This window comes from Gouania willdenowi, chromosome 7 (assembly GCF_900634775.1).
Source record: "Gouania willdenowi chromosome 7, fGouWil2.1, whole genome shotgun sequence".
Lineage (NCBI taxonomy): Eukaryota > Metazoa > Chordata > Actinopteri > Blenniiformes > Gobiesocidae > Gouania > Gouania willdenowi.
Genome location: NC_041050.1, coordinates 19,143,641 through 19,171,172, shown reverse-complemented (window position 1 = coordinate 19,171,172; position 27,532 = coordinate 19,143,641). Strand labels below are relative to the sequence as shown.

At 39.3% G+C, this 27,532-nt stretch overlaps 2 protein-coding genes across 3 annotated transcripts; both read right to left on the bottom strand.

Moving 5' to 3' along the window:
* Positions 1 to 5,064: 5,064 nt before the first annotated feature.
* LOC114467283 (troponin C, slow skeletal and cardiac muscles-like) lies at positions 5,065 to 12,078 on the bottom strand. The gene is made up of 6 exons (XM_028453458.1): positions 11,928 to 12,078; positions 10,534 to 10,564; positions 8,193 to 8,339; positions 8,005 to 8,119; positions 7,788 to 7,924; positions 5,065 to 5,352 (listed from the first exon to the last, which is right to left on the bottom strand). Exons 1-6 carry the CDS (start codon positions 11,949 to 11,951, stop codon positions 5,321 to 5,323), a joined length of 486 nt encoding a protein of 161 aa, XP_028309259.1. The 5' UTR covers positions 11,952 to 12,078; the 3' UTR covers positions 5,065 to 5,320.
* Positions 12,079 to 21,739: 9,661 nt separating this feature from the next.
* On the bottom strand, positions 21,740 to 27,252 carry LOC114467556 (actin-associated protein FAM107A). 2 transcript variants are annotated; one of them, XM_028453950.1, is made up of 5 exons: positions 27,122 to 27,252; positions 26,398 to 26,614; positions 25,643 to 25,760; positions 24,618 to 24,759; positions 21,740 to 22,038 (listed from the first exon to the last, which is right to left on the bottom strand). In XM_028453950.1, the coding sequence occupies exons 2-5, from the start codon at positions 26,510 to 26,512 to the stop codon at positions 21,919 to 21,921; spliced, it is 495 nt and encodes a 164-aa protein (XP_028309751.1). In that variant the 5' UTR covers positions 26,513 to 26,614; positions 27,122 to 27,252; the 3' UTR covers positions 21,740 to 21,918. The 2 variants fall into 2 exon arrangements, with proteins under 2 accessions (XP_028309751.1, XP_028309752.1); XM_028453951.1 differs by having other exon boundaries at positions 25,643 to 25,745.
* Between the last annotated feature and the right edge of the window lie 280 nt (positions 27,253 to 27,532).

Below are 27,532 nucleotides of genomic sequence, written 5' to 3'. Positions count from 1 at the left end.
AAACAGAATTTCTTCTCAAGAACAACTATGACACTTAGGGTTTGATTCCTGGAGTTCCTGGCTGCTTGGAGCACACTGGGATAGTGACACAGCTCATCAGAGAGGCTCGCGAGAACAGAGGTGATTGAGTGGTGTTATGGTTGGACCTGGCCAATGCCTACGGGTGCATACCTCACAAACTGGTCGAGCTTGCACTACAGCTCCATCATGTTCCCAGCAAAATCAGGGACCTGATCCTGGATTATTATAATAATTTCAGGTTGAGGGTCAGACACATCGGACTGGCATTGTCTTGGGAAAGGAATATTAACAAGCAGCACCATCTCTGTTATTCTCTTTGCCCTTGCCAGGAACATGGTAGTTAAATCAGCCCAGATGGTATACGACAGCCCCCCATAAGAGCTTTAATGGATGACCTCACCATCACAACAAAATCTATCGCAGGAAGCAGGTGGATCATCAGGGGCTTGAGAGACCTTTGAGAGTACCGCTTTTTAATCTTAGGAACTATCATCCGGTCCATCACAGAGCAGCCAGTTAAAAGCTTGGGGAAGCTCTTTGATGCAAGCCTGAAAGACTTAGCAGTGCTCCTGAAGTCCATCAATGAGATAGGAACCTGGCTCTCAAAAGTTGACAAGTCTGACCTACCTGGTAGACTTAAAGCCTGGATCTACCAGCATTCCTTCCTGCCCAAAGTCTTGTCTACGCACAGTTGAGTCCCTGGAAAAGAATGGTCAGCGGCTTTCTTCGAAGGTGGTTGGGCTTGCGACGCAGCCTCACCAGCGCAGCACTGTACGGGATGAGCAACATCTTGCAGCTACCCTTCAGTGGTCTCACTGAAGAGTTTATGGTGACGCGTACACATGAAGCCTTACAGTACAGGGACTCCAGGGACTGCAAGGTGTCATCAGCCGGTATTGAGGTGAGGACAGGAAGGAAGTTGAGTGCTGAAAAGGCAGAAGAAGTGGCAGAGTCTCGCCGGAGACAAAAGGCGTTGGTGCGCAACAATGTAACTGGTCTGGCAGGCTTGGGCTACTTTCCCAGGAACCGGATCAGAAAAGCCCAGGGCAAGGAGAGACGACAGCTTCACCAGGATGAGGTTCGAGCAGGCGTGTGTCACGGCAAATTTACGATTGTACTTGTTTGGAAACATGATTTGTGCTCTTGTTGAATGATGAGGTCCAGACGAAAGCATGATGGTTTTATAAACTAAATGGAAAGAAGTACAAAAAGGGTGTCCTTCCTGCAGGATGGAGACATGCAACTAACGGAAAGTTTTCTGAGCACCAACTTTTACAGATAGGAAGAGCCCCACCCTAAGATGAGAAAGAAGGAAGGTGTTGAAAGGAGTTAGATGGAAAATCACTGTTACAGAGCGCTGCTTATCAGAGCTTTTGTAAACATGACTCAGCAAAAGAGCAACGTCTCTGTTAAAAAATACAACAATATAATGTAGTCACTGTGTATAAACACATGACAAATTGTACACATGAACGCACATTTGATGATGATTAATATAATAATTGCCATAATACGTGGAAGAAGAGTGGGTCAGCATAGAAGTTAGACTCTGCCAGCAGGGGGCATGGACAAAATGGGAGAGTACTTTGCAGCACAGGATAACCTGGTCTAACATCATGCAGGCAGGCTTCCACCGGGTCCGATTCCTAGTGCAGGCAGTCTTCAATGCACTGCTTAGCCCAGCAAACCTCCATGTCTGGGGAAAGAACAAGACACCTTCCTGTCTCCTTTGCTCTGGAAAAGGCTCTTTAGAACATCTCGTCAGCAGCTGTCCAAAGGCGCTTGCAGATGGTCGGTATTGATGGCGCCATGACCAGGTGCTCAAGGCAGTTGCTGAAACTGTAGCCTCAGCCATCAGCAACAATAAAAACTACCACACCCAGAAGAATGTGTTTCCCTTTGTTAGAGCTGCAGTAAAACCACAGGCACAACCAAGGGAAAAATCAGGCCTCCTCCACACAGCCTCTGACTGGCAACTCCAGGTTGATCTGGGAAAGCAGCTGAAGTTCCCACAGCACATTGTCGAAACATCTCTCCAGCCAAACATGATCATCATCTCAAAACACCTGATCATGCTGGAACTTACAGTACCTTGGGAAGAACGTATTGAGGAGGCAAACGAGCGTAAACGCGCTAAGTACCAGGAACTGGTGGAGACGTACAGGAGCAGAGGCTGGAGAACATTCTATGAGCCTACAGAAGTAGGCTGTAGAGGCTTTACAGGCCGTTCTCTTTGCAAAGTCCTCAGTCAACTGGGGATTTCAGGGATATGCAAGAAGAGGGCCATTAGATCCACAATAGAAGCCCCTGAGAAAGCCACCTTGTGGCTTTGGCTTAAGAGGGCTGATCCGTGGGTTGCTACTGGGACGCAAGACGGGGCCTGACCAACCCCGGCCTGGTCCCCTGGGTGAGGGTGTCTGATGTTGAGAGACCCTAAACACCCAATGACCCCAGGCCACATCACTGACGATGCGTCCCAGCGCATCTATGAGATGTTTCTTGTAAATAAAATACCATCCCATGTCAGGCTCATAAATAATAACTGAATCATTTAAACATGCATGAACTATGAACTACAGATTTTGTTGCCTAAACTCTTCACGTCATTTAGTTGACTAAAACTAGACTATAATTGAAATAGTCTTGATGAGTGTAGAGGGTTTATTAGGTTTTATTATGAATTCATGTGCTTAATGTTTTGGGGTGCCACCTCTATAAATGAGGAATAATGCTGTTTAGCAGTTATTAATAATAGCTCAGGGTGTGAATTCTTGTCAAACTATCTACTCTTCTATAGCAAGTCAATACTGATAACATAAATCACAGACAATAAGTGAAGTTTAAGCATTTATTATCAACAAGTTAATATTTATATAGACAACACTCCAGAGGGAACAGACTCGGATCTGAAGAACCAAAGAGTTGGCCTCGCGCATCAACTTAAACCACAATGATGTCATCATTCCTGGAGGTCGTTAACTTATTATTTTATACAATTCTTAATACTGCCATTAATGATATGTTTTTACAGCAGCCAATCAGGTAGATTTGTGTGCTTTTGCTCTGGTCATGATGCTTGTGTGTGTGTGTGTGTGTGCGTGCATGCGTGCATGCGTGCGTAGGTTTATTTGGAGAATTAAGAAAATAACGTTGATATGACAGAACACAAACAAATGATAAAAATCACATCAAGATAGGTGCAGAGATCGTGTTTTTCATGACAAGTACTTAAAACATTACTGATTGATAATTATCATGATCACCTTTGAGTCACTCCTTTTAATGTAACATTTTTAATCTGGGAATTCTGGTTTTCTAGGTAGATACTGTACCTGTGCGGATGAACGGTGAGTTAAAACTGCGCAGGAGGGAACTATGAACTTTTGCATTTGAAACCTGTGTTCAACAGTTTAAACATCTTCCATTGTAAATTTGTTCGACGCAGAGCTCCTATCTGGGTTTACAGAAGGCCCTGTGTGCTCTGCTCTTCCTGGCAGCAGTTCTTGAAGACAGTCAGCGAAGGAGTCTCTTTTGATTTAGATCTGAATGTACAGAATATTGAAGATTCGCTGTCCCTTTGATTTGAAAAGACGTAGAAAAGGATTGTTGGCAGGTTTAGGAGATGTCTTTGTCTCAGTTTGTGAGGGGGAAGAAGGTAAGAGTTGCTTTTTGGAGGCCTCTCTTAAATTGTGACATTTTAGTAAAAATACTATGACTAAAACTAAATCCAAATTTGCTCTCCAAGTTCACACGGCACCTAGCTAATACAGCATTAACTCGTTCAGTGCCAGCCATTTTCAAAATTTCTACCTCCTCAGTGCCAGCCGTTTTAAAGCATTTTGACTGATTTTTAAAGACTCACAGAATATTTTGTCCAATCACAATCTGACATCTGAACAGAAGCTGAAAGATTAGACTCTACTTTCATCAGAAAAAATATTTTGACTTTGAAGCAATATTTTTCTGGCTTTAGGGACAGCTCAACATTAGTTTCTGTCTATAAAGCTACAGAAACAACACTGAAACCGGGCTTTTGATGGCAACATTATTATTATTTTACTATCTGGGTCAGAGTTGAATGGATTTCTATTTTGGCGTTCCTCCAAGTCTCTCCCCCATCGTTCTCCACACACACAACTTCCTCCTCCTCCCGGACATTTGATCGTTTTCTCTCACCATCGCGACACTCTCAATGGTCCACTTAGTTCCACACATGCTCTGGTCGAGTGTGCGCTGCTGTGAGCTGCTGAGAACTTCAACATCAACTCTTGTAGCGCCATTTTCTGTCTTGAAAACTCCTTTCCTCTTCCTCTGAGCTCTGCCCATCACGGGTGATCTATCATCCAAAGGTGCGCTGCTGCTGCCACCTACATGGCACCAGTTGGTCACTACATCATGGTACAAGGTAGATATTCACCGGAGACCTTCGTCACACTGTCTCCTAGCAACCCCAGCCAAAAAACACAATTAATGTCTTTATACGAGTTAAGTGCGCTCCAATGAGCTCCTTCACTGTTCAGCAAGCCTCTGCAAACATGATTAATAAAACAAGTGCCAACCATTTAAACAACAAATAATCACAATTGTGTGTCTTTTCAGTGCAACACATTAGACTCTGTCTGTTAACCACATACATATCACACATCAGACTATAAGAACATTGTCTGATTTCTGTCACATTTCTGGCAGAGGGATTGGAGGGTAAGAATATGGTAAAGACCAAGTGGAAGTTTTCAGTGACAGGAGCCAAAATAAATCAATAAAAAACTTCCTCCTACAACAACAAAATTAATTCTAGTTAGTGCTGGATGACTGGAGGATTCCACCTGTTTACATATAAGGTGAGCATTGGAGGATCACAATGATTATAAAAAATAATAATATGAATTCAACTCAAAAACTGCCTCCAAAAAGATCACTTTAAAAGACATAATTAAAAAATTGTTTTTACGCTTGGACCTGATGTGTGTGTACCCCTGCCCCTTGTTTGGGTGGTCTACCTTATAAATGGTTTAAAATGCAGAAAAAACACACAAACAGGTGTTATATGAAAAAAAATGAAACAAATTATGGAAATAATTTATTGAAAATATTACATTTGTTTTTTTGTTTTTTTAAATTAGAAATAAAGATTTCTGTAATCGTTGAGCTGTTAGGGCAACCTCTTGGTGGAAAAGGAGATTCTGTATTGCCTGTAGCACACACAAGGTGGAGCCATATCTTCAGGACAGCCCTGGGATGATTTCCTTGATGCAAAATGAAGGAGGAAAATGTGATGGCAGGCCTCCAGTGGTGTCTTTTATTCAACGCCTTTCATGAACTCCAGAAATTCTGTTCAAGACAAGCAAACACAGTGGACACAAATTAATTTTGACCTTTCAGTGAAGTCACAAATCAATAATATATTCTGTATTCAGGAATACCATGTTGGTGGGTTAAGCCCCAGACGACAGCTGCGTTAGTACGCCACTGACCTTTGACTTTGTAAGCTTTTATTTCATTGGACATAATCATTCCTACATCACAGTACCATCTATTTGCACTTCTAACAATAGGGATATATTTTTTGGGGGGGAGTGGGATGGGGGGGTTGTTAAAATATGCATAGCCTATTTTTCAACCAGGTTAAGATCTGTGAAAATGTCTTTGTATTTTGTTTTGTTTTGGTGTAATATGCATATAGTGTACTTTTAAACCAAGTTACATTCAGAGCATTATTGCACTATATTATTTATTTGCCAAAGTAACTTATGTGATCACTCTTTGTATTTTTGTTTTTTAATTTTGGTTAAAAAAAAGATTGTATTTTAAAACCACATTAAAATCTGTGAATATATTTTGTACATTATAATTTATTTTTAGTATAGTGAGCATACTATTAAAGTAAAATTTTGTTAGCAATTTGCTAAAGAAACTGCAAATGTTCTGTGGGGAGAAAAAAATAGGTACCTTTTACTTGTGAAATGTGTGTTTTTTTTGTTTTGTTAATACATATCATATAGTTTTAGCCTTGTGTTTAGTTGTTGCAACTAAAATATATTAATTTACTTTAATGTAAGAACACTGAGTGAATTCAACTTTCATGCTGTTTTTCAAATTAAAAAAATACATTTGGGTTGGTCTAACTTAATTCAGATCATTTCCACTCACTCATCTCAAACAATCTAAGAAATACTGATGATGTGTTGTTACTATTGCAACAACACATCATCAGAAAGGTAAAACTAGCTGGTCATATAAGTGTAAATCACTTTCAAGTTATGAGTAAAATTAATTGAAAACTCTTTCTAATTTCTAATATACAGTATCTAAGCTATCGAGTCGTGTGTGCTAACAATAATTAAGGCACAGTAACTTTGATTTCAGTTGCAAAACGTAATTGTTTTAAGGCAACTGGATGAACTGGGTTTTACAGTTACTTGAGAGAAACATTTATTACGCATGTACTTCCTGGTTCAACAATTCATTTGAAGTTTGTTGGTAAAACCAGCTACTTAAGACACAGACTTGTTTCTACAGTACAATGTTATTTATTATAAACACTGGGAACAAGTCTCATCTTATCCCATGCCATTCACCTGCTTACTATGGTAGAGCCTAATGCTGACTCAGTGTGTGAGTTAACAACCCTACATAGAGTTTTGGTCAATAAGTGTTTCAATAGGCTTTGATTGAATAGTTTTTTGTAAAAAGCAGTGTTAAGACTAATACTAATTAGACAAAAGTTACTAAGTTTTAAAGTGCATGTTTTTGTTAGTATGGTTGTTTTTTGTTTGTTTTTTTAATAAAATGGAGCATCACCACCTGGTTCAGATTTTGGTTTATCATTTTACTTTTTTAATGTCACTATTTTGTGTTTTTATGCATTATATAAGTTTTTTAATTTGGTTTTACTGGTTGTGAATTGTGGGTCATGGTGGGCTGCAGTTAAAGCTGCTTAACCACATAACTCACATTTTCTTACCTGTATGTCATCCAAAGATTTTTCTCATGTCATTTGAACTTTACATATTGCATTGTAGGATTTGGAGTCCCGAATGTAAATGTAAAGGCGTCATTGAAGCAGAAACAAGTGTTTTTACATCATTCCTCCAATGATTTCTTGTTTTACTTTGCATAACAAGACAGTGATTTACTTGACTTCGTTATTGTCCTGATTTGTTTATCATGTTCCCCGTGATATGTGGTCACTCTGATTTTGCCCGTTATTGACTGTGTCCGTAGAAGTCACTATATAAATATCTGCCATTGTAGTGTGAACAACTTTCAATGCGTGAAAACACCAGAAATTGTGGTCCCTATCTTGCCCGGTAAGCACACACCTGGCATGTTCATCTGGCCCACATGCAGCTTGAAATGATGGCACTTGGGTACTATGCTCCTGGTGGCCACAACCAAGAAATTAAATATAGTACCTTAAATATGGGCCACGTTTGGCTCACGTCCAGATTAGTCTATGCTAACTTGTCCTAATTCAGCTAAAACTGACCCAAATATGTCTCAAGATAACTAGCCCATGTTTGTATCATCATATGTGGGCCAATTTTGGTTCACATCTATTTTGTACAGGCCAGAAGAATGACAAAAATACCAGATCGTTGCAAGATGTAACCCACATCCGTATGCTATCTGGCATAAGTAGTGGATGAGAACAAGAACAACTTTTGGATGACATACAGGTACAGTTTAAACAATGTGATTCACGTGGTTTATCAGCTTAAAAAAAACACTGCTCTCTGGTATTCAAAAGAACAAGAATTTCATACCATCATAATCAATTTTGCCATCATTGTTTTTGTCTCCGTCCTTCATTAGCTCCTCGATGTCATCCTCTGTGATGGCCTCTCCTGTGGACTCCAACATAGCCTTCAGCTCTTCTAAGTCAATGTAGCCATCTCCATTTCTTAAAAGTGAAGAAATCGTTTTTATGCAAGAAGACTAACAGTCTTATATTCATAGTTTGTGAACTCATGTTAAACCTACTTGTCAAACATGCGGAAAAGTTCAGCCAATTCTTCCTCTGACTTCCCTTTGCTCTCTTCCTTCATGCAGCGCACCATCATAACCAAGAACTCATCGAAATCAACAGTACCGCTGCCTGTGGGGACACAGCACCGGATCAGGATGCTTTGTTGAGGTTCAACCTTTTACCATTAAAAAGGCCGACTTACCATCTTCATCTACCTCATCGATCATCTCCTGTAACTCCTCTGCGGTTGGATTCTGGCCAAGCATTCTCATCACCTTCCCCAACTCCTTGGTGCTGATGCAGCCATCCTCTGCATCCTGGATGAAGATGTCAAATGCAGCCTTAAACTCTGGAGGAGACACAGATATCAGTCATAGTCAGTCAACAATTACAAACATCTCTTTGTGATTTTTTTTCAGTTAAATAAAATTGCTTCCTGAAGACCTTTTAATTTTCTCAAATGCTCATTTCTAATTATGTCTAAAGAAGGAGACTGACGTTTTTTGATACATGCAATATAATTAGATGATTCTAGATTTTTGACCAAATAAAAGCAAAAAAAAAAAACTACATATTGCAGCTTTAATAATCTAAATCCAGTTATTCCCAATCATTGTCTTGCCACTGATTACTTTGAATCTTGCTTGATGAGACATTAACTCAGCCTTCCTCTATGAATGTAATTCCTCTGCCTCCTGGTTTAACCTGAGCTGTAAATCTGTCATGGTTTATTACAATCTTTTCTTCTTAGTTAAGGATTCCTTTTCTGAGTTTGTCTGTCATTGTACAGCTACTGAACTCTGCAGTACTCCTTTAAGTTTGTTTGAATGTCATTTTCCAGTATTCATGTCTTTCAGTCCTGGACAGAGGTTTCTGTTTCATGATTCCAGGTTGGTGTAGAGTCAACAGTTGACATAATGTATTTTAAGACCAGACGAGGGTGTGATAGTGATGAGTCCAATTCTAATTGGTTGGAAAAACACATGTATCCCTTAATGCTGGGGTGTCAGAGTATTTTAGAGCAGGGTGCACATATATTCCATTTGGATGTTCATTTGGAAGAAGGCACTACAGATACACCGATTCTAAAAAGTACATCTGATTCATCGAAGAGAGAAAAATTAAAAAATTGTGACAGCTTCATCATCATCATCACAATTTATCCTTGTGGTTCTGCTGTTATATTATTTATAGCCTGTGTGTGACTTATTTTGTGATGCATTTTTGTATACGTAATAAAGACATGTGGCGTGTATTTACAACAGCTTAGTAATGGCCTAAACCTCTACTGTGCTTTACTGATGTTTTGTTTTGCTATGGGAACAAGTCCAGCGTTCACTTCATGCTTTCAGCTAAAACCAGATGGTTCTCCAATTCAAATTAATTCTGAGATATTTGTGCATGTTGATCCCAGATCTGGAACATGTGGCACATTAGTTTATTCAAGATTCAAGATTCAAGATTCAAGGTTCTTTATTGTCAAATATGCCCCATGTTAAACATACAGCACAGATGAAATTGCAATCCCCCCCCAACCCCCAGTGCAAACCTGCAGTGCATAAAAAGAGCACTTAAAACACACAACAAACACACAAAAAAAAACAACTAGCAATACTATACAACAAATAACTTAACTAAAGACATACGGACAACAAATAACAAATAACGAACAACAATGAGGTAGAATGTGGATAAATTACTATGAGGTAGAATATAAATAAATTACAGTATTAATAATATAAACAGAGTGCAGATGAAGTTAAAAAGTGAGGTAGTGTGCAAATAGCATAACAATACAATGACGGCTGTGCAGAGTTTAGGGTGCGTGAATTAGTGGAGCACGCAGGGGGTGGAGGTGGAGGGGGGTGATGCCAGGTCCTGTAGGGGCAGACTGTGGCAGGATGAAGGGGGGGGGGGGGGTGGAGGGCAGAGGGGGCAGAGGGGTGAAGGAGGGTAGACAACTGAGGGCAGAGGGTGGAAGGAGGCGGAGGGGGAATGGAGGGAAAGGGGATGAGTGGACGAATGGGTGCATTAAATGGGACTTTTGATAACTTGGTTATTTAAAGGGCAATTAACAATTCATTAAAATGAGCCGTTGTCTTTTTTGTACCGTGATTTTATTTATCCACTACAACATAAACTAATAGTTTTCAATTGTCAGATGTCAGTTGTCAGTTGATTTCACTAAGATAAAACTTCTCACTGTACATACAGTAAGCGGTCTCAAAGTGCACACAAACTGTAATGTTTCTATAGTTAACTGATGATGAGTGGAGGACAAACTTTTAAGCTCCCCCTTACGCCACAAGACACTGAACCCCAACTGGTTGTCAGTAACGGATTAACACCTTGTCACTCTGTCATCATTGGTGCATAAGTGTATGTGTGGATACATTTACAAGCTTACAAGAAGTTAAAAGGTGAAGCGATGGTTGGTGAGTTGTCACTGTCATGGATGGATGGATGGATGGATGGATGGATGGATGGACAGACAGAAACAAAGATAGAAATTAAAATCCTAAGGCTCTTTGGTCACTGCTCACCATTTTTCTGCTCTTCTGTCAAGTTCTCAACCTGAAAGGAGAGAAAATAAAAATAGCTGTTATATGTTCTGCCTGCCACACATTATGTCCATCCGCTTTATTGGCGTGTAGAGTTTCACTCCCTCTCTCTGTGCTACTCCCAGGCATAGTTTGACTGCAATGTGAGCAGGCTTTCTTCACTTACTATTCTTGTTTATTGAGAGGTGGGGAGTGGAGCGACTCAGCTGTCTCTTCTCTTCTTCTTTAAACTGTCCAGCTGTTCTTTGTTCTATTGTCAGGCACAGACATATGACCTCAACACAGCAGCTTCTCTGCACTCAGCCTGAGTCTAAGTTTTATAATAACCACATTTAAAGCAGTAAGTGATCTTTGCAAAGATGCATGCTGGATTTGAATCCCTCACCCACTCATTTTATACCAGCTTTATCCTGCTGAGGTTCACTGGGGTCTGCTGGTGGCAGAAAGTAGAGTCCACCCTGGACCAGACACCAGTCTGTCCCAGGGTCAACATATAAAGACAGGAAAACCCATTTACTAAATGTGGGAGAAAGCCATAGTGCTGTGAGAACCCACACAGGCACTGGGAGAACATGCACACTTCACAAAGACAGAGTTAAACCCAGGGCAATCTCGCTGTAAAGCAGATGTGCAAACCACTGTACTGTACTAGACCATCCCACTGCCCCGCTGCCCACCCTGAAGATTTTTTTATTTTTATTTTTTTGGGGGGGTGTATTTTTTAAATTAAATTATTTTTTAAAGAATTGTTTCAAACCGAGAAGCAACATTAACAATATTTAAATCAACATACATTTAGATTTTGGGTGAATAACCATTTCATTTCACACTCCTTTCATAAAATCACCAAGGACATGACCTCAGCAGAGGTAGCCATGAAAGATTGAATTTTTTTTTTATTTTTTAATATTATTATTTTGTTTGTTTGGTATTTTAAAAATACAAAATTGCGTACTGTTGTACATAGTGTTTAATTTTCTTATTAATTTAAAAAAAAAACTAAAATAAGACAAAATGTAAATTCTGATTACAGTACGATTTTTATGATGGTGAGATTTAGACACGTTTTGACATGTAAAAAATATTTTTCTTTTAAATCCATTAAACGATAAAAAAAAAAGTGAACTTCTGTTACTTGGGTGTTAATTAGCACAATAACCCTTTACCATGGAGGTGATTTTGTTGAGCTTGACTTTGAAGTTCCAACAGCGCTTTCATTTCGCAGCTGTCACTGTGTCAGGTGCTTGACAAGTGCATGCAGGCTGCGTTTGTTTGATGTGTATCATTGTATGTTGCTTTAGTCCTCTCTATAAGTTCAGAGGTCGTGAAATAGTCATGTAACACATTGATTCATACCTGGCCTTACTGGTACTCACCGCTGCTTTATATACGTCATCCATGGCTACTGGTCCGTCCCGGCTTTGGACACACCACTGCACTCAGACACACTTAGGACTGAGAGGGACAACTGCCTCAGCTGGTATTGTTGAAGGAGTGTGGGACTAAAAAAAACTATTGACCTACCCTACGAAAACCAAGGGTGAACAGGGAGGCGTGACAGAAAGAGAAAGAGAGAGAGAGAGAGAGAGAGAGAGAGAGAGAGAGAGAGAGATAAAAGAGGCAGCAATGACTATAAATAGGAGATAATAGAAGGCACCAAACAATTTTGTAACAGTGACACCATCATCTAAGCAGAGATGTTCCGTGTCAGTGTTTCTGGGTTCAGCTCAGGCTCCTCTTCGTCATCGCCTCACGCTGAGCTGATTGAAGATCTCACTGTGCTTATGACATTATTTAGTTTTGTCAACAGTTGGCAGAATATGTTCAATAAAGCTGTGGTCATCCTAGTTCCATGCTACGATAAGGATGCTAAAGCTAACCTAGGGTAGTTAGCAGCAGGTGTGTGAAATAGATAGATAGATCACAATGGGATATTGTTTGCATTATCAGCAAGAACATAAAAATGCAAACATAACTAATGACTAGTATAGGCTGCTACTCTCTCCACCTTTAAAAATAAACTCAAAACCTACTTATTTACTAAAGGGTATAATAGCATTAACCTAACCACTAGGAACAAAGCCCTAAACCTAAAGATAGGAACTAAAAACTAAGATTATATAGTAGAACACCAACATTATATTCAAACTTAAAAAATTCTTAAAATTCTTAAAAAAAAAAAAAAAAAGGGGAGTGGTTAAGGACGCTGGGCTTGTAATTGGAGGGTTGCCGGTTCAAGCCTCACCTGGGCCATCACTGTGGGATGTTGAGCAAGTCCCTTAACCCCGAACTGCTCCCCAGGCGCCGCAAAATGGCTGCCCACTGCTCCTCAGGGATGGGTTAAATGCAGAGGACAAATTCCATTAATGTAGTAACATTACATGGCCAATTAAAGGCAAAAGCCCCGATTTAATCTTTAATCTTAAACACAATCCACCATCTACACATAGCTATAATGGGCTGCAATGGGATGATATCCAGTCAGACACAGTTGTGCCGGGTTGTAAACAAACCCCACTTCTGTTCCTCGATGCATAACCCATCATACTGTTCACACTGCTTCACACCATTTACACTGATGTCCACCCCATATATCATTACATGTGACCAGTACAAGATGAAACCTCGTCTGTAGTGGTAGCATTTCAGAGCCTGGAGGATGCCGCAAGACATTTAATGTTATCCCAACCACTAGGAACGAGTGTATCATAGTGTATCGTGTTTTTCCTGCAGTCTGTGCCTTCTCCTCGCCCTCCAAAGGCTCTTTTTTCTGTTTCAGGTGTCTTGATGCTGTAACTGGCGGTTCCTGATCAAAGGCTCACGGCTCAACTAGTCTGGAACACTCGGATGGACTATCCTTCTGTTCTATTCTGTTTGCCCTTCTGTTCACTAACCCCAAACAGTCAAAGCGAATGGCTGCCACCTCTGAACCTGGTTCCGATGGAGATTTCTTCCTGGAGTTTTTTCTTCCTACTGTTGCTAAATGCTTGTTCATGTGGATCTTGTTGGGTTCTTTCTTTCTTTCTTACTCTTAACTCTGTATTTTGTTCAGTGCTTTGAGATGACTTTGTTGTACTTTGCGCTATATAAATAAAGTTGAATTGAATTGAATTTAAAGGGGACATATCATGGTTTTAAATCCTTTCTTTTTACATATAAATCATACAGTTGTGGTCTATATAAAGCAGAACTGCAATGCTTGGGTCTGAATTCCTCATTATTATAGCTCCACAGGCCCCTTTTCTACCCCTTTTCTGATATGCTTCTGAGAGCAACTTGTTTTGGTGCGGTCTCTTTAAATGCAAATGAGACACCATACCCCGCCCCCTCCTCAGGTGACACTCGGTTCAACTCCACCCTGCTCGGCCATTTTTGTAGTTTGATAGAAGAGATATGGTTATGTAGCGGCGCATAAACTTTTTATTCACTTGTCCATCCAGCCTTACATGTTCGAACCAGAGTCGGACCCGGCGGAGCGAGATGAAAATGAAGATGATGAACCTGCAGAACCCTAACAAGTGAGCTAATACAAACACCGAGCTAACGCTAGCGCCAAGCTAACATCACGAAATGCCTTTTAATGCATTGTCTTTTCGGAGACAAAAACGGCAAAATGAAATGACTAATGAAAACTTTAGAAATTAAATCACGTAGGCCATATCATCAAGGATCTAAAATGAGCACACAGCGCTAACATATGAAGTTTGAAGACTGTGCAACTGCTAAGCAACTGCTAATGCAAACAAAACAATGACAGGGACGTCTTATCATCACACTTTTTAGCGTTATTTACAGCTTACCGAAGTGCTCTGTTCGTCGTCTCCAAAGATAGAAGGAATTGACCCCTCAATCAGACAAAGTCTTTCGGTAAATCCTTCTTTATACTGGTGGAGGTTGCAGAAGCAGTCATCCTTGAAGTGCTTCGAGCACACAAAAATGACCTTACCCACAGATGTGGGTACATTTCCATAAAAATAAAACTCAACCACGCACTTCTAAAAGGTTGGAGAGACGGTGTAATGAAGCGTGTGGGTTACTACATCCAACAACCGAACATTTTGACTTATCCTCTCGTAACTTCGGCATCCTTGAGCTTGGACTACAAAATCGCAGCGAGAAATAAAAATGGCAGATTGCTCGAAGTGTTGGGCCTGGAGTCGATGTCCTAATTTGGCAGTTCCGCTGCAAATACTGTGACGTTATTGTTCAAAAAATGTAATAGAGAATAGAAAAATCAAAACAGATTGAAAAATATGACCAAAACACAATATAAAGATATCTACGGAGCACCTGAAGAGACTAATTAGATTTTTTCTGTTCTTCTAAGCACTCTAAATATACAACAAAATGCATTTAAGGGCTGAAAAAGTGAATTTAGCATGATATGTCCCCTTTAACTAAATTGGGACTAAAACTAAACTACATTTAATGAAAATACTAAACTAAAACCAAATAGATTAGTTTAATAAAAATTGAACATGAAGCAAAAAGAAAGCATTTGTACCCTGCCTTACACCTGATGTTAGCTGGAGATATCCCTGCTACCCTAAGTGTGGAAATAAGCAGAGATTGTGTGTGGTTAGTTCAATGTTCAATGTACCTCAGTATGTGGTGTTATTTCTGTCTCATTTTTGCTTAGGATGAAGGACGAGAGTCACGAGAGTCACTTTCAGCGCTACTTCCATCTCTCCCATGCTCAGTTTGAGGACCTGCTGACCCGCATCGGTGCTCGCATCTCCTACCAGGACACCAACTACAGACGCTCTATTCCAGCAGAAGAGTGCCTGTCCATCTGTCTCCTCCTCCGGTTAGTGTTTGAGTGTCGACGCGTTGCATTATGCCCCAGAAATTCAACAATCTCAAATTCAGTGTCGGCCGCATTGGAGGCGCCAGACGCACGGCAAAAGTGTCAACTGCGCGAAAAGCTTAAAAGCGTGCCACACAGCAGGCGTGGGACGCACAGCGGGACCTCCAACTCTCCCCTGAAGTGCGTCCACCATATATTGTGAATGTACACCTGCCGCTTTTGATGCTTTCGACGCGTTTGGTGTGAATGCGCCATTAGCAGGATTATGTCAAAGGTACTTAATGGATTTCTAAAAACAAATTACCCAAAAATATATTCTAAGCCAAAGATTCCATTAAATTTTGAAAGGGGATCCATGTTAATATAGAGATTTTTGGATCAGTTTAAGAAATCAACAAATCTCTAAAAATGTATATCTCAGTTCATAATGATTGATCTTTATGAAATTTGACTCACTTATGTCAGGTTGGTTCCTCAATTTCTGGGTTTCGTTTGAATCAGATCTGGATTGCACATTTCATTACGATTTTCCAAAGAATTGGGGGTGCCCATACATTTCAGCCCACTGTGTTGCTAATAATAATGATAGAAATTTCTTCCAAGCCTTTAAAGTGTGAATGATCATGATACTATTATCAGGATAACTGATCCAGTTAACTGCCAATATCTGACATAGAGGATGTTTGGAGCTTGGCGGAGGTTTGCACTCTTGTTGATAAAATGAACATTATCATAGATAAGGTCAATTGTGTCACACCCACAGTTTGTTTTGTGCACTTCCTGTCTTAATTTGACACCTCATGTTGTGGTTCCTGTTTTCCCCTCCTCATTTCAGGTCAGTTCATTCCTCATTGGTCTCACCTGTTCACCCAGCTGTTCCTTGTTACCCTTTCCTACTTAGTGTTGGCCATCTCCCTACTCCAGTACCAGATTCCATTCATCCATCCATTTTCAGACCCACTTATTTCTGTTTGTCAGGGTCGTGGGGGTCTGCCGGTGCCAATCTCCGGCTCCAGTACCAGATTGTTTGTATTAATTCCTGACCAGTGATTCAGCGCTCTTCCTAGTGCTATTCTGACTCTGCCTGTTTTTGACCCTGCTTTTGATTCCTGGATTTTGCCTCAGCCTGATTCTGACTGAACCTGTTTTGGAATAAACTCTTGAACTGATTCTGAGACCAAATTATACCTAATGCTCCCACACTTACCAACTGCTGCAACATTTGCTGTTTTAGATAATTTTGCACCACATAGACATGTTGTAAGTCATAAAAGTGTTTGGAATGATCACCTGGATCTTTTTTCTATTTTTTTGTCTCATTTCAGGGAATTTGTCCCCGACTCTGTTCATCTCTCCATTCTCATGGTTTCACCAAAGATCTGAGTGACTACTCCCATTACAGGTAGTAATGAAAAAAACTTTTAAAAAAAATTTCCTTTGTGACATTCCTTTCTCTGCCTGGAAGAGTTAATCCGAGGTAAGTCCCTAAAAACATGGAAGTGGGGTGAACTGGTGATTCTTCAATTTGTGTGTGTGTACATAATTGTCTTTGTATACCCAAGTGCTTTCCCCCTGGCTGTGACTCCAATACAGTAGACAAGGTACGGTACATGGATGGAAAAATGGAGTCAGTTCCTCTGACTAACAGGCTTGGCATCTCCTCTGTATAGCAGTGACGTGCAGTCAGGGTAGGCAGTGCCTACCCAAGGGTGAATTGATATTTTGATTATTTGTTTTAATTACAATATAATTATGAATGATTTTTTTTTCAGAGACGCTGCACAGTCTCACTCCGCTGTAAGGCAGGAGGAGGCCACACCCCCTCCCAAAGGCACATTGCTGCTCTGCCTCTGGCCCCATAGCGTGTTTTTATGTGTTTGCGCATTTGCAGTCAGTTCCCAATATGAAATTAAATAAAAAGGCAGCTCTCTACGCTGCCTTTGGACGTAACCATGCTATGCTAAATGCTATACGTAAGTTCAGAGTGCATTAGTGAATTGATCCAGCGTGGCCGCTGCTACGTTCTCTAGCTAGTGGGTAGGGTAACACTACAGTCAGGATGACAGCGCTAGAGATGATAAAGAAACTTTATTTTGAGGAAAAACAACAGCTTTTAAAAGATGGGACCAACAATTGCCAGCCGAAACATATGAAATTGTCATTGGTGTTGACATTGGTGGTCTCGATTTGCAACGCCTTGCCTACCCAACCCTAGTGCTCACGGTACGTCACTGTTCTATAGGTCGTTCAGCCAATGATGTCCACATAGTTTGTAGAGGTAGTGAGTGCTGTGACATACTCTAAAGCTATTACGAGAACTTGCTTGGCACACAGAGTTGCTCTTTTCTACAAAGTTCAAACAAAAGTAACGGTATTTTCACACTGTGGCAAAAGAACTAATCCTACTAATGCAGCAAATGGTGTTCGCACTTCCAGAGAGTGTTCCAAACTTGTTCGCAGTGCTCCCAGTGGTGACTGACAACTTGAAAGGAGCTTTTTATAGACAGTCTCCAGACTTTTTGATGGCACTTGAAGCGCTCAAAGATCATCAGTGCATCATCATTGTGTAAGAAAACACAGTAAGGCTGGGCTGAGCCACAGCCACCACCTAGCAGACGTAGCATCTATTTGAGTGACTCATCAATCTGATATCATGAGGTTTAATTATGAGTTTTAAAATAAAGACATCCTGCATCAGCTTGGGATTATAGTGCCACATCTCAGTCCACATATATTCTCCAATAGAAACAGACAGGAGTCAGAAGTCTACATGACAATAGACTTCCAAAATGGTCTATTTTGAATTTGTGTCCTTGGCTACAAATAGTCCTGCTCTATCAGTGCGGTAGGGTGACAGAGGAACTATGGCGATAAATCACTGAGGTAAGTCGAGTGCTATGTTGAATGAATAGACAACACATGCCAAAGTGCAGAAGCTGTACAACTTGCTCACACTTGTGAGTTTCGGAGCAGGATAGATCATAATAATTTATAATCAAATTTAAAGGATCATTTTTCATTATATAATTTTGGTTTAGTAAATGTTTCTGTGCTTCATTTGTTTGAATATAAAAAAAGTAAAAATAATAATAATTAGAAGAACCAGAAAAAATGACCTTAATACATTAAAAAAAAAAAAAAAATGCATTAAAGATTTTATATGCAGGCCAATATAATCACAATCACAAATTGTTTGCTGATATTGGGCTAATATTCAATATCGGATCGGGGCCCTTTGGTTTTTATAAACAAATGACAGTCATAATGTTTACAGGAGGCTTCAGGGCACATTCTACATTAAGCAAGAAGGTGCTCAAATGACAAAGGTCACCTGATTTATATTCTTTATTCTGTGTTACAAAAATAAACTGTAAGTATCACTATCATTATTTTATTTGTGTTCTGGTGCATGAAGAGGAGATATTAAATGTTAATGTAAAATATGAGTTTAAAAGGCAGTTGATTTTGCTTAAGGAGGAAATATCTTAGTCTCAGCTGTTTCACTCATTGGCACAAACAGCCATGTAAAAAAAATGTAATGTGGGTCAGGGTGGCCTTTTGTGACCTGAAGGCTTAGTTTCATGAACTATGTCACACCTCCCTTCTACATGCAGTAGAGTTTGGATCTCCTCAGAGAACCTGATACCTTTTGGACAATTCTTATTTTAATTCCCGGGACAACAATTATGTTGAACTGCAAATCTTCCAATAGAATTCATGATAGACACTAGAACAATGAACGTCCTTGGTGAATATGATTGACAGCTAATAGGGGACAGCTCTGTTGGCTGTCATCAGCCAAGAACCTGCTTAGAGGTCGCAGCTAGAACAAATAAATGAAGCAAACAAATAGGAATATAGAAAGGATGCAAACCCTGAGGTTAGTTTTTGTTCAGTCCACAGAAAGTATTCATTGTTTATCAGTGTTGGGAGTAACTCATTATTTTTGTAATATATTACAGTAATATATTCATTTTTGAAATAACAAAAGAGAAAAGTGGTAATATATTACTACCGGTAGTTACAATTGAAGTAACTCAAGTTACATGCATATTTAATTCAAGTGCATATTTGCTTTGTTTTCTCACTGTTTGCAATTATTTGAGGGGAAATAAAAGATCATTATAGTTAAATATAAATTATACTAATTAAGCTTTCTGCTCCTGAAACAGCAGAAGTATTTGAAACAAAACTTAGACCGATGTTATTCGAACACTATCAATGAGATATAATTAGTGTTCTGGACCAAACGTAACTCAAAGTAGTGTAACTCAGTTACATTTAAAAAAAAAAAATAGTAATATTGTACTACAAATATATTACATTTGTATCCCAGTAACTAGCAATATAATGTATTATGTGTTGAGAGTAACTTACCCAACACCGTTATTAAATGCATTTCCATTACTGAAGTAGATTTAGACATATTATTATATTTTGCACCCCAGTGAGCTCTGAGAGAGGCGTTTCCTTACTTTAATATGAGGAAGTGGAACAGTAGAAGATAAAATGGTAATGCAGAAACAACAGTAAAGATAGAACTGAGATGAAAAACTAAAACTCGGGCTGAACTCAGGCTATTTACCTGTCCCACCACCATCAAATCTAATTTGACATTACCCCCAGCCTGTGATGTGTTAGTCATTAGCACAAATGTGTGTTTTGTTGAATTAACCCAAACTACACCTGGTTAGAAATCACAGTCTAATAGATGGCAATACAGACATCACAATACAAAACACAATACCATGAGCTGAGCAGAAGTAGGGAATCCAGGAAGCTTAATCAACTCCATCACTGGTACCAGTCCTCTCAGGTGTACGACAGAGGGTTGAGTTGTCCCCAGCAGATGCCTGTACCTTACCGCACATCTAAGTGCCACAGCTCACAAAGTCATACCTGCAGTGTGTGGGTGTGTCCCTGTCCAGCTGGGATGACTTTAAGATGTTCAATAAACACACAAATATCACAACTTCACTGTGCAAGAATGAAAGAAGATGTCATTGGTTACATCACATTAGCATAAACAACATTAGACAAGAAAATATAAACTGTATATCTTAGCTCCACCCTGACCATTTGTGCTTTCACACTACATGCTTTCACACTCATCAGAAAAGCCACCGCGGGAACCCGTATCAACTGTTTGTTTATTACCGGAGCACAACTGATACTGTGGATAAAGGATGGACACCCGACTGAACCCTGACGGGACCCGATGGCGCCGGACGGATGGTGGTTGGGTTCGGTCACATAGTGTCGATTGCGTGCAGCGTTCTTCCTTTCCTGCTGCAGCAGCCACAGCTGATGTAGACCTGAAGAATGCAACTTTATCTGTAACAGTAAGAGCTGTGATTCACGGTGGAGGGAGAATGGAGCAGAGGACAGTTATAAAGGAATACACAGTTGAAACATTCCTTTTTCTGCACAATAACATGGATTATACTTATCTTTGATAGATGGATTATGTAAATAGATCCAATGGGTCTCTTGTGTACACTGCGCCCCCGTTTGTTTCACTTTTACTTGTTACCTGTGCGCTGATCTGATGTTGACATTAACAGTTGTTTGTAGTTATAATCTGTGCTTACCACCGAAACAAACATAAATATGTCATTTCTTTGAGAAAAAAATTAGGTTTTCACTGTCGGGTCGGACTCGGACAAAAAAAAATGCGGCCCAATCCACACTCCAACTCTTATTACTGTTATTTACTCGCCATTCATGTGACTGTTTACTGCAAGACCTGTGCACATGCCCCTGCGTACATCTGTAGAACCAAACAGTAGTTTAGTCCACCGTGCTTGTCTTCTTTCAGTCTACAAGTCGTCTTCTTTTTTATTTCTGATAGCGGGCCGCCACTCCAAGCCATCAAGAACGTGCACCATCGTCATTTGACGTCACGTCTGCAGAACTGCGTGGGAAATTCACGCCCAGAACAGCAGTACAAAATGTATCACACAATCTTTTCAATGGAATAGGGTGAAATGTGTGGGGGCTCATTCTCTTTGGTTTAGAGCGCTTCATTATCCATTAGCATTAAAAAAAAAAATCAAAGTGTATGTTTATTTTTTCTCAAATCCTGTCCTATGCCCCTATAAATATTTCAACAAAGCACATGTATATGAATAGAATGAAGTCTACCATCATTTTTGAAGATCTGAACCAGCTCATTGAGAGAGACAAAGGAAACATTTGTAAATGTGTGTGTGTGTGTGCGCGTGTGTATTTATGTGTTCCACAAAAACATTCATCAATCAAAAAGATTGAAAATCAAGAGATAAAACAGATCTATGGATAATTATAAAATGGTATTTCCTGAAAAGAGCAAAAGTTCCAAAGCTTAGAGCAGTGATTTTTTTTAAACAATTTCTACTTACATAGTCTGAAAAACATATTTATTTGCATCCATTATGCAGGTATGTACAGTAGTTTCATTATAATTGATGTCTATCTTCTAGAAAAAGAAAGAAAGATGTGATTTAGCTGCTGTATAACCATTGTCCTTATTCATGCATCACACTGCTGAAGGTGTCAGGCTGCAGATGATGCCTCAGAGGTCAAGAGTGTGAAGTGTTGTCGTGGATGGCTGAGTGGATCTTTCTTAAATTCTGCCGGACTCGAACAAACTCCATCAACTGGGCTTCTCCACGCACCTCCTCATCTTGTTCCGTACCCCTCTAGGAATAAGAAAACATAAGCAAACTGAAGGCGATCTAAAAGCTGGATTGGGTGGAACTAAAAAGACTTAAACATTTTGTTACACCAGTGAATATTCATATATAAGATATGTTGTGCTGCTTATGCATGTTCCTTAGCACAGGTTTATCCAGGTACCTCCATTTATTCACAAAATTTAAAAAGCAAATACTATGTTTATCGAGTAGAGATGTCCCTCTGTTACGGTTTTGTGGCCATACCAGCCTGTCATTGCCCGATCTCATTAGATCTTGGAAGCTAAGCAGATCTGGGCCTGGTTAGTAGTCGGATGGAAGACCATTGAGAATTCAAAGTGCGACAGTGGGGGACAGTCACCCCAGTGGTATCATTGTGTCCTTGGGCAAGACACTTCACCCACATTGCCTAGTATGAATGTAGTGTGTGAGTGAGTGTTGGTGGGGGTCTGAGGGGCCGATGACGCACTATGGCAGCCTCGCTACCGTCAGTCTGCCCCAGGGCAGCTGTGGCTACAATAGTAGCTTACCACCACTAAGTGTGGAGTGTAAAGTGCTTTGGGTGTCTATGATAAAGCACTATATAAAATTGATGCATTATTATTATTATTATTATGATACGGAGGTCTGCAAAAATACCACAGATGTAATTCTAGTCTTAAGCAAATTTAATTGATCTATTATTTAGGCAGTTAAAATTGCTTTGTAATTGTTAATATTTTATGAAAAAAAAAAGAAAAAAGAGTAATGTTTGTGGAAGTATTTTAACGAGATCGACAATGGTTTGAAACTGGACTGTAAACATTACAGCACTAAGAAACTATTTTTTTTTTTTATTATTATTTATTCAGTTTATTTCCGACATGGTTACATTCACTTTTTTTTTTTTTTGTACATGCCGAAAAAGGAGACGAGAGAAGCAGTTTGCTTATCTGGGTCCCGTCCCCTGTTTTACCATCGCAAATTTACATGGGTTTAAATGTCTCTCTGGTCAAACATTCTTGAGTTGTTCTGAACAGTCCTTTTTTGTGTATTCTCATCTGTAGTCAGTGATGTCTTTTTTTTAATTTTTTTAATTTTTTTATACCTCCTCCTCTCTATCGTTGTTCGTGTTGGCCTTGTTCCCTGCCAGACGTTGTTAGCATTCCTCCAGTTCAAGAATAGTTCCTCTTTCGAAGGTGTTTGGAAGGTTTTTCCCTTTTCATCCATAATGTCACCACTCGGGAATGTCTCTTTTGGACACACAAGTTTGCAGCTTGTTTTGTCTCTACATCAAGGTTAATCCAGCTGTTGTTAGTTCTATTGGCAGTGTTGTATTTTCCACTGTTAGATTTAACTTGTATAAACACATTATTATATCTTAGTTCATAAGCAAGGTAGTAATTTCATTGTACAGGAAAACGTGTTTCTAACTGCACATATGACAATAAACACTTTGAATTTAAATTTAATGTAATCCTTAATCACCCCACCACCTAGCAATTGAAATGAATAAATGACAGACCTTTTTTACTCTTGGTTTCCACATTTAATTCAGTCTCCGTAAAATAATCACAGTCTGAGTTTTGTTTCAGTGTTTATATAGATCTGGGTCCATATCTATGATTACCATCGGTAATGTTGTTGTTTAGGTGGATCCTTCGTATTTTCCCAAGTCTTCCATCGTTTTGATGAGGATTGGTTTTCCGTTCTCTTCTCCCAGTGGTGTGATGTAAATCCTGCAGTTCCTTGTCCACATCTTTAGAATCTTTCCTCCTTTTTTTATTTGGCGTGCCTTCCATGCAATGCTTGCATTTTTTTTGTCAGGCTTTCATTAATAAAAACCTTCGTTTCCTTCAGCTTTCTTCCTTGCTTCAGTAGTTGTCCTTTGAATTTCTTATTCGTGAAGGTTATTTTACAGCTCTGTTATCATTTTTCTTTGGCAGGAGATGGCAGGAGTTGATGTTGTCAGGGTTCAGGACAATGTCCTTCGACTCCAGGTAGTCAATGACCTGTTGTTCAATCGATTTTGTTTCTTCGTCACTCGCGTAACTCCTGGGTTTTATCTTTAGGCCTGTGATGATGACATCTTTCTCTCTTTCCTTTTGTTTCAACTCTTTAACCCTGGCATTCAACAATTTTATCTCTTCAGCATTTCTTTCATTCTTTTCTTTCAGTACCTTTGCTTCGCTTTGTAGGTTTTCCACTGAGTTTTCCAGCGTCTTTTCCAACGACTTTATCTCGGCAGATAGGTTTCGTAGACCCTCGCGTATCATCTCCTTGACCTCTTCCAAACCCGAATTGGGTTCTGAAGGGCCTCCCTGCGGTTTTTTCACCATTTTCCTTCAGTCTTGGGCCCAATTTTTCAGGCTGTTCAGCTGTAGCCAGCTGTAGCCAAGGTCGTGTTATCGGAGCGAATGAAAACACGTCTGCTCTCTCCAAAGACCAGAGAGTACTAATACTATGAGTTCAACTAGAAGTACAGTAAGTAACCATTAATCACACAATTTTTACAGTCCAACCCATTAGCTCCATTAAGTTATGTTTCAGTCAAATATCTAATAATTAAAAAAACGATATGAAAGATTTTTTCCAAGTGTGTTCACCTCTTTCTGTTTTTGCTGCCGTCTGAGCAGCACATCCTCCAGGGGTGTCCTGTTTTGTTGCTCATTATGTTGATCACTCTGCACCCTTATCCTCCTTTCCAGCACCTGCTGAAGTTCTGACCTGCTGCTCAGAGCCAGACCTCTTTGTACACAGAAAAATAAGCCAACATCACATACAGCATAGAGATCCTCTCACAATGGATTAACAATGCTTATTATTACAGGTGTAAAGTTATTTGTTGCTATCACTTTTTTAATGTCACAATTATACATGTTGTCTTCCTACATTTGCGCTTAATTTACAGTATTAAGCACATTTGTTTTTATATATCTATGTAAAATATGTTAAAATAAGTAGAATTGCATTTATTTCCTGTATAAAGTTAGTTTAATCAAACATTTGGACCTCTTTTTTGTCTTTGTGGAGGACGGGGTTATAGCGGGCAACAATGATCCAACGCTTTCACTGCTTCAGGATTACTATCACAATCAGCCAATACCAGGGCTAGGTCATTCCTTTTAACGCTAATATCACCTTACATTGTGTCACTCTTTCAGGCCTCCAGCAGCATGGAGAGCAGGTGTATGATTGCTAGTTTGCAAGAGGCTCTCTCATGTATTCTTAATGTTGCTTTAGAGTCAAATGAAAAGAGAGAGAGGCTCAGGAGAGGAGGCAGTTAATGCAAATAAAATGTAGACTTTGATGCAATAATACATAATACTAATACTAATAATAATTACATTTTATTTTACTCCATTTTTATATAGTCTAATACTATATTTTAGCCATTTGTGTAATTTTTGTCAGTTGTGTTGCATTAATCTGTACAGCACTTTGGTCAACTTGGTTATTTTAATGTGGTTTATAAATAAAGTTTGAGTTAAGTAAGAATTTGTCTTAGTGAAATAAACAACAATGGTTTTAGGCTGTCACTAAGTTTTATTCAACATTTCTAATACAAGAGCTTGATCACACTTTGTCTTCTGCCATCCCTTATGATATTCACTTATTTCTTTACACGTACTTCTTGTGAGTCAGTAGCAGTTCCTTGTGAAGCTCATTGTGTGTCCTGGAGACCTTACTGGATGTGGATGGACCAGATGAGACATCAGCTGTTACCCGATTATCTGAAGCAGAAATCTCTGGAATAAAATGGCATTTTAAGGTAAAATCAAATCTATGTTGTGGTCTAAAAACAACTCCAAAATCCATCCAAGTCTACATATTCTGACCCCATTTGCCCTGTTCAAAAAGGCCGCCCTAGATCTTTACATAGCTGACCCAGGTATGACGCACAAACATGCACACACACTTGCAGGAAGGAAAGAGAATCATTCTTTTGAAGAATTACATGCAGTTAAACAAAGTTAAACAAAATTTAAAGACAGGTTTTTACTGTTTGGTTAAAATGAAAGATCTTCTGTAATACTATGTGTAGGGTTCATATCCCTTTAAAATACAAGTTTAAAAGGCATTTTCAAAATATAAAATTATTATTATTATTTCTGTACTTTTTTCTATTTAGTTATTTAATTTGAAAATTAACAATGCATTACATTTGATAAGATATTTCTTTATTATTTATTGTCTTTGTATAACCTGTTCCTCTTTGTTTTCTTATATGCAATCATTACTGTGTTGATTAAGTCCTGCAGATTATGTGATCCTTTTGGATGATGGGAATCTAAAAATGGATCAATCATAAATTATAACAGACATGTATTACCCACTGTGGGAGTTGTGTTTTTACACTACAGAATTGTGTACACATTAACTAACCTTTTGTGTGATTTTTGTTTTGTGGATGAGTCGAGTTGGTCTTTCTGCCTCTGGAGGATGATTGGAGTTCCATGTATGGATGCTTGTCTTTGGTAAATGAGCCACTGAGGGACATGGTGGGTGTATCACTTTAGAGGAAGTCAAAGCTGGAGTGTTGGAGTGCAACACCAATGCAGCTACAGTGAAACCCAGGTTCCTGCTGCATGGTGGGAAGCTCCTGGGGAGAGAGCAAGAAGATGAGGATTCACTCTGCAATACTGGAAGAGAGGTTGAAATCAGAGAGCAGAGCAGAGCAGAGATATATACAGTAGTGTGGAAACAGATAGCTGAAGGAGAGCAGAGAAATGCATAAATAATACATATGAACGAGTGAGTGTGTGATAAAGCTGATAAGTGACACAGATTGAGAGACAAAGGTAAGAACAATCAACATGATGAATCATAACGTAGGGCTATAAAAGGTGGAATTGTTACCACAGGATTTTTCATCAAAATCTTAAATAACATGTAATCTTTTTGATAGGAGAGAAATATATATATTTTTTCAAGGTTTCATGTATTGTCAGAATGCTAAATGTGATATTAAACTAACCTTGACAGTGCATGCAGGACTACCATATGTCCTAAGCTTTTCCACAGCTGTCACTCACAGAGGATCTAACCAACTGTCAATTAATAAAAACATTTGCAGTGACATGTAAAACGCTTACAGTCTTTCTCCTACCTGTGCGAAATGTCGTATTCCTTAGAAATTGTTGTTTGCGTCCAGCCTCCATCGTGTCGAGGTGATAGTGTTGTGAGTAGTGTTATATGAGAGCCCTGACCAAGGCTTCTCTAACTGATCAACCCTTTGTGTTCACAGCCTACTGAAAGATGTTGTTTAACAGGGAAGGGAAAGTTGGATGTTTGTTACAAACAAAGCATCCATGGTAGAATGAGAAACTTTTACACATTGCTCCTAAGTGCATTATTCATGCAATGCCATGTTGACTTTAAACAGAAGACATAGCAGAAAATGATTGTGCGCATCAATGATTAAATAGTCAATTTCTAAAGATACTGTGTTGTCTATCACATATTACATTCAGGGCTACCAACCCTAACCCTAACTCTTTAATAATAATATTAATACATC